We start from the raw sequence: 8,008 nt of genomic DNA, 5'->3' as shown, positions 1-8,008 counted from the left end.
TATGGAATACACTTGGAAATAGTATCGTATAACCAACGCATTTATAGTAACTTCGTCCTTTAACGACAATATCGCGAAATATGCTCGATTCAATTTTAAACAGGTATTGTTTACGTGTTCACGAAAATTTAAAGTATTGTCCAGAATCGTACCAAGAAACTTAGTACTATCAACTATCATAATTTTCACGTTGTCTGTAATTTCGAACGCAGAAGTACTTATTTTTCTCTCACCATATGAAAACTGAATACATACTGTCTTATCTATATTTATTACCAAATTATTTCGGTAGCACCAGTTCTTAAATGACAAGATTACATTCTTGACCTTAGAATGTGCTAACTCAAAGGATTCCGCTGAGACAAATAAGGTGGTATCATCTGCATACATGAATATGTGTTTTTCTGAGATATATTCAGGCATATCATTTATATACAGTAAAAAGAGTAGTGGACCTAATATTCCACCCTGGGGTATTCCTAAATTACTATAGTAGATTTCCGATGAAATATTATTAATAGACACAAAAAAAGTGGTCTATTCATTGTATACGAATATATCCATGAGTTGACCGGTTCGCGAATGCCTATAGCTATACGTTTTTCTTTTAGACATACTGGATCAAGACAGTCAAAGGCCCTCGAGAGATCAAAGAATATTCCAAAAGTGTACAAATTTTGATCTATTTTTTTCATGAATAACTTGAATTAAATCTACTGTAGCTGTTTCACATGATCGTCCTTGTCGAAATCCGTGTTGTTTACTACTAAGGATTCTTATTTTATTTACAAATGACGTAATTATATTATACACTACTTTTTCATAAGTTTTTGCGATAACGCTTAAAATAGATATGCCTCTGTAATTTGATAATAAGTTTCTTGAACCTTTCTTATAAACCGGAACTACTTTAGAAGTTTTTAAAATATCGGGGAATTTTCCGGTACTCACTGAATAATTAATTAATTCGGTTATAAAAGGAGCTAATTGTGATGAACATTCATTTAGGAGTTTCACTTTATCAATCAGTAGTTCAGCGTCAGACGCTGAACAGTGCAGACGCGTACGGAGCTGTAGTACCGAGGAGAAGCCGAAGTAGTGGGGACGACTCGACCTTGCTGATCTTTTCAGATCACCGTGAGTAAGACACGGTAAGCGGGAAGAGAAATCCACGCGCTTAGGCAAAAACCGAGAGGCAAAAGCGACATCTTTGGATGTGATTAACCGAGGGAATTTCATCTTTCATTGAATTCTCTGGGAGGTCACAATCCAGGACTAGCCAGTGAAGAAGCGAGCGGGCCTTGTGCCTGTCGGGAGCTATCTGTGCCTCCGTAGGAAGGACAATGTAAGGTGTGGATATTTTTGTATTTCACATCGGACAGACCCGGACACCTGGGCCTGATAGCTGAGAAAACGCAAGTGGAACCCTCCCTAGCGCAAGTTACGGCGTGAACAGCCGCGTAGGTCCCTGGGACGGCACCCAGAAATTGGATGAACAGCGGTTCATCCAACCGAAAAAAACAGAGTCTTTTAAGTAAAATAATGTCGTCTTCTGAAAGCACAGAGCTTTCACCGAGCAATTCCGCTCAAAATGCTGATGAACCCACCCAACCCGAATCCTTCTCGAAGTCAGAGCATGAGTCGTCTGACGACGATGCTTCTGGCGACGAATCCGCCCCTAGAGCCTCTTCCCCCAAGTCGGAGATGGAGGAAGAGTACTCTAGTTCTGAAGATGAACAAATGCCAGAAAATAAGTTCTCCGATGAAGAGGTCAGAGTAGCTTACGAAGACCTCGAAGAAACCCCTCAGGTTTCTTCAGAAAACGAAACCCGCGACTCTGAAACCCCTCAGGTCTCAGAAAAACCCCAAGCCCGTGTAGAATTCGACACTTCGAATAGCTGCAACCGACGCCCCGAGGAAAAACAGGCAAATAAAAGGCCTCGTAACCCCTCAAGCCCTACCCAAAATCCTGAGCTGAAAAAAGCCAAAGATTTAGATGCGATGCAAGGATCGATCGACGAAATTATCGCTCGGCTGCATCAGTCCGAAATTGCCAGAAAGCAAGACCAACAAGCCTATGGCCAGCAAATTGATCGATTAATGGCAGAGCTACAAAAGCTCAACGCCATTAACGCTCAGAAAGACGAGGAAAACCGAGGGCTAGTCTCAAGGTTGATGAGTCTTACGCAAGGACCAAAAGCTTCCCCTGAACCCACCCACGATATAGCATCTACGAATGCGAAGATCGAGGAGCTCATCATGAATCTCCAGAACTCGGAATCCATAAGACAGAGGGAAAGAGAGAGACATGGTAGAGAAACAGCCGAGATGATGGCCGAGCTAAAACAGCTGAGGGCCACGATCGAGCAAAAAGATCTAAGAAACCAGGAGTTAGTCGATCAGCTGATGAGACTAACTGCTGAAAAGCAAGGCCAAACCCCAACTCCCTCAGATGAAGTACCCATAGAAGTTGTTATGGAAACGGAAGAAGGTACTGAATCTGGAAATGACGGTGTCTATGAGTTTCCTAAATATCGTAAGAGGAAAAACAAAAATACAACCAGCCAGATCTCGCAGAACGCGCGTAACAATGACATGTCCGAGATCCTTTCAGAGGCAAGCGATGCCGAAAAGGATCATGAGTCAAATAACAGCAAAAAACGACGAACTCAGCCTGCCACTGTTAAAAACACCAAGCCTGCTGAAGTAGCTCAAGTGATTATCCATCAGCTCTCTGATGATGAAGAACAAAAAGCAAAGGATAATCTTCAAGAAAGACAAAACAGAAAAAACAAGAAGAAAACAGCAGTAGAAGCCAGCAAGGCTTCAACAAGTAATGCAGTGGCAGAGACTAAGACCTCCACAAGAAAAACAAAACCACCAGCCATTATCCTAAAGTCTGTTATTGAAAGCCAACGGATTTTAGGTAAAGCAGCGACGAATGGCATTGGCTCCGTGAACAAATTCGCGAAGTCAGGCAGGTCTATAGTTATCCAAACTAATGACAGAGAAGGTTACCTCGGGATGTTAAAACTCCTTGAAGACCACACACCAAAAGTGGAATTCATTGCATACCCGATCGACGCAGAAACAAACAGGGCAAAGAGAAAGATCATCAGAGGCCTAAACACAGGATTAAACCTGAAAGCTTTAGGTGCAGAGATCGAAAAAGAAGGAATCGAAGTTCGAAAAATCGAACGGATGATTTCAAAGAAACCGGACAAAAAAGAGCTACCTCTATACATCGTAACCATCGGTGAAGACGACGAAAAGAAAATGGCCCAAATCAGTAACCTCTCCTACATGAAGGTAACAATAGAAGACGAGTTCAGAATTAAGAAAGACGTTCTGCAATGCTTTAATTGCCAGAACTTCTATCACGGCTCTAGGGCATGTCATTGCGAAGCGCGTTGTGTGAAATGTGGTGAAAATCATAAAACATCTGATTGCGAGAAAGACCGGGAAACCGCAGCGAAATGCGCTAACTGTGGCGAAGCTCACACAGCAAGCTACAGGGGATGCAAAAAAGCACCCCAAAAAAGGTCCAAAGCTCCAACACCACCAAAGAGCAGAGGTGCACCTAGTGCACCTACTAGACCTAACGTTAGCTATGCCAATGCGGCAAAAGGTAACGTTCCCAGCACAAGCGCTCCCCTAGACCAAAATGCAATGTTGTGCGAAATGAATGCAGCTATGCAGAACTTCGCCAACATGATGCAAAAAATGGTTGCAGCTTTCGATGTGATAAAACAATTTAACAACACCGCGTAATGTTGAACAACCAGTTGGACGAACTTAAAATTGGGTCATGAAACTCGGGCGGGCTTCGTTCGAAACTAAACACACTAGACGAGTTTTCCAACAGACTCGATATATATAGAACTGACCGGACAGGGAGATCTGGTGGCACGGCCATTATGGTGAAAAAAGGAATACAACACCAACATATTCCAACACCAGATGGCCTGGTCACCATGGAGGCTACCTTGGTGCGGATCACTGCGGCCAACCATACACTGAAAATTGCTTCGGTGTATGTGAGGCCGCTGGATCCAGTACTGGGAGAGGATCTTGATCTCATCCTGGACTCAGACGAGCCCACTGTGATTATCGGTGACTTAAACGCGAGGTCGCCCAACTGGTTCGACAGACTAACCAACTGTAATGGCAGACGGCTCTGTAACTATCTCGAAAACAAACATAACACTATTGTAACTGGACCTACAGACCCAACATGCTTTCAGGGAGATAATATCCCAACATTCATAGGCATTGCAATTCTTCACCAGGTGGGATTACAACACGAGATAATAACGGCAAACGAGGGAGACTCCACACATAACGTAATAGTTATGACACTTGGGGCAATAGATTTGAACCAAGTAGAACCACGTAAAAAGAAGACAATAAACTGGCAAAACTTCAGAAGAGTGATGAGTGAGAACATTGGTGCAATACCAACAATAAATAACATAAATGAACTGGAAGAAAGCATAATAAAACTAGAACAAACAATACAAAATGCAATGGAAGTCAGCACAAGAACCGAAAACATAGCTACACAAAGAGGAAGATTCAGAGAAATATCAATCGAATTAAAAGAATTGATAAGAGAAAAGAACAGAAGAAGAAGAAGAGCACAACGAACTCGAAACAGAGAAGATAAAAGAATTGCAAATGAATTAGACAGGGAGGTCAAAAAACAGTTACAAGAGCACCGAAGCGAATGCTGGGACCAATATATCCAAAGCTTAAATCCGAATAAATCTGCATTCTGGAAAGTATCAGCAGTACTTAGAAACGATAGAAAACCGATTCCACCTCTACACGGAGAAACAGGAATCGTATATACAGACGAAGACAAAGCAGAAGCCATGAAAGATACACTAGAAAAGAATTGTGAGAAAAATTTCCATCAAAGGGAAGACCTAGACTTCACCGCAGAAGTCGAAAATAGTGCAAGAAGAATAAAAAGAAGAAAAGGCAGAATAGGCCTTGAACACACCACCCCAGAAGAAATAAGAAATATAATCAAAAGGGCTAAGGCGAAAAAAGCACCAGGCCCAGACAACATCACAAATAGGGCAATTAAAAACTTACCGACCAAATTAATAGTGTACATCACAAATATCAACAACGCAGTACTGAGACTAAGATACTTTCCAGATAGATGGAAAGAAGCTCACGTAATAATGATCGGAAAACCGGGGAAAACGGGAGCTTTCCTCAAAACTACAGGCCAATAAGCCTGCTATCATCTATAAGCAAAATAGCTGAAAGAGTAATACTCAAAAGACTCCAAGAGGAAACCGAAAGGCTAGGAATACTCCCCGAAGCGCAATTCGGATTTAGATCAGAACATTCTTGCGAACTCCAAGTACTAAGACTGACAGAGTACATCACGAAAGGCTTCAACGAGAAAATGTACACAGCAGTTGCATTTCTCGATGTCAGTAAGGCATTTGACAGAGTCTGGCACGAGGGCCTAATCTACAAAATGAACGATTATGGATACAGTGGGGCGATGACATGTCTTCTGGCTTCATACTTGGCCAACAGGAGGTTCAGAGTTCGGATAGGGGAAACCCTGTCCGGGGTCGGGACCCTGGAGGCGGGTGTGCCGCAGGGAGCCGTGCTGTCGCCTTACCTGTACACCATATACACCGCAGACACACCTAAAAGCAACAGAACGATCCTAAGCCTATACGCAGATGACACTGCTATAGCAGCATGAAGCAGAGACCCAGACCTGGCAGCAAGACATGTACAAGGAGAACTAAACCGACTATTACGATGGTGCATAAAATGGAAGATTGCACTAAATCCAGATAAAACTCAGGCCGTCATGTTCCGTAAAAGATGGGGAACACCGAACACAGAATTAAGCTTGGATAATAACCAAATAGAATGGGAAAACGAAGCTAAATACCTAGGCGTAACGTTAGATAGAAAATTAACATTCACACAACACATAAAGCTAACGGTGAATTAAGCAAAAGCACTAAGGAAGCAACTAGCCCCAATAATAGGGAGGAGAAGCAAATTAAACATCAAGACAAAACTCAGAACAGCCAATAGCATAATTCTGCCAACCCTAACATACGCATCAGCAGCCTGGGGACACACGTGCAAGTCCAACAGGAAGAAATTACAAGTGTGCCAAAACTATATAATCAGAGAAGCCCTAAACGTGCCCAGATATGTACCACTGCGGTACATATACCGGGACACAGACCAGAAAAAAATCCTAAGGACCATGGACGAAAAAGCGTATGACATCTTCACCAATGTGAGAAATCACCCCAACAGGTGGCTAAGGGAATTAACGGATTATGACGAAAACGTTAGAACGGTACATAGACGGCCTAAGCAGCAACTATTGGGATATAGACTGGTCCCAGCAGAAGAACGTGATGTCTGAGATAGTTACAGAGTAGTCAAACCACACCGCGCAATAAAGGTAGAAAAAAAAAAAAAAAAAAAAAAGATCATGCTCTGGGGCCCAATCGATGTTAGATGATTGGACGCCAGATCGTGCTCACCAAAAAAAATACATAAAATACACTAACCCACAAAAAAATATATAAAACTAACAAAACACCCTTTATTGTCGCAATCAAGTTAACATTAAGTATACTTTGAAGATTAGTGAACACTGACCGTACCCACTCGGCTCATACTCAACATTAAGGGTACAAGGGACCCATCAGGTCACCTTGTACAAGCCACTTAGGCTTCAGGCCCTTAAGGCAGGTCGAATGAGAGACCTAACCATCGCGAAACTCTGAGCATCGAGACCATGGGCGATAACCATGGGCTCGATGGCCAGACTCATCGGGTGCTCAGCTGCCGAGGAGAACAAAATTTATTTTGCCAAATCGGCAGCTGAGTGGCCGAGCTCACTACACGGTTTCCCCGCGGAGTGACATCAATCTAGGTTGATGTCTCTCCGCGAGGAAACACACTCTTAGGGACTTCAGTCCAAACTCATGTCAATACCAAAGTAGAATCAGTAAAGTAAATAGGGAGAAAAGCTACACAGCTACCCCTACAGTGAGGTGGCCTAACCACAACCATGCTAAAGCGAAGGGTGTTTCTCTTTCCCAAATCACCCGACGCAAAGATCATAGCCTCCCCGCGTATGTCACACGTTGGGGAGGGGTGGAGGAAAAACCTGGGGGTCAGATAGGTACCGATCCAAAATGACTTGCTCTTTTGGAGCGTGACCGGTCTGATTTTCGGACATGTGGGTCCCGTTGACTAGCAGCGGTACACACATGTTCCTAGGGGGTGGGATGATCGGCGAGTGTGAGTGAGTGAGTGAACATTCATTTAGGGGTGAAACTGGCATATCGTCAAATCCTGTGGACTTTTTGTTGTTAAAAGAATTGATTACATCCAAAACATCGTATTCAATGATTGGGTGAAAATAAAGTGATTCATTAGGTGTACGTCTTGTCATCTTTGTTCCATTGACCATTTTTTGGAACTATTGATTCTACGGACTCAATTAGATACTCAACAAAAACATTAGATATTTCTTTAGGACACTCTAATTGCCTATTATTGTATTCCAGTTTTTTTGGAAGGGCAAGTCTCTTCGTTCTATTTAGTTTTCTGTTTACTAGTTGCCACATTGTTTTCGTTTTATTACTGGAGTTATTGATTAAATCTGAGAAATGCTTCTGTTTTTTAATTTTGTGGTTAATCATTTGTTTTTTTTTGTCTATAATTTTCGTTGCTGATAATATTAGAGTTTTTTCTAATCCAGCTATCATGTTTAAGTTCCGATTTTTCATTTTCTAACTCAACTGAAAACTTTACTTTGTTATGTTTACGTTTTTCGTTATTTGGTTTAACACGTTTTAATGGGAACGCTGCGTATTAAATGCATATGTTAGTTCATCGCAGAAGGACTTGAACATTATTTCATCTACCGATACAAATTTTGAGAAATCAATATATATATATATATATATATATATATATATATATATATATATATATC

At 41.9% G+C, this 8,008-nt stretch overlaps 1 protein-coding gene across 1 annotated transcript; it reads left to right on the top strand.

Moving 5' to 3' along the window:
- The first annotated feature begins 1,542 nt into the window (after positions 1-1,542).
- LOC126882608 (uncharacterized) lies at positions 1,543-3,795 on the top strand. The gene has a single exon (XM_050647582.1). It carries the CDS (start codon positions 1,543-1,545, stop codon positions 3,769-3,771), a length of 2,229 nt encoding a protein of 742 aa, XP_050503539.1. The 3' UTR covers positions 3,772-3,795.
- The last annotated feature ends 4,213 nt before the right edge of the window (positions 3,796-8,008 follow it).

Source organism: Diabrotica virgifera, chromosome 3 (genome assembly GCF_917563875.1).
Source record: "Diabrotica virgifera virgifera chromosome 3, PGI_DIABVI_V3a".
NCBI lineage: Eukaryota > Metazoa > Arthropoda > Insecta > Coleoptera > Chrysomelidae > Diabrotica > Diabrotica virgifera.
This window is presented reverse-complemented; position numbering and strand designations above follow the sequence as displayed.

What these genes read in the sequence shown, in the direction of transcription:
- LOC126882608 (XM_050647582.1), top strand. Translation starts at nt 1,543, where the DNA reads ATGTCGTCTTCTGAAAGCACAGAGCTTTCACCGAGCAATTCCGCTCAA.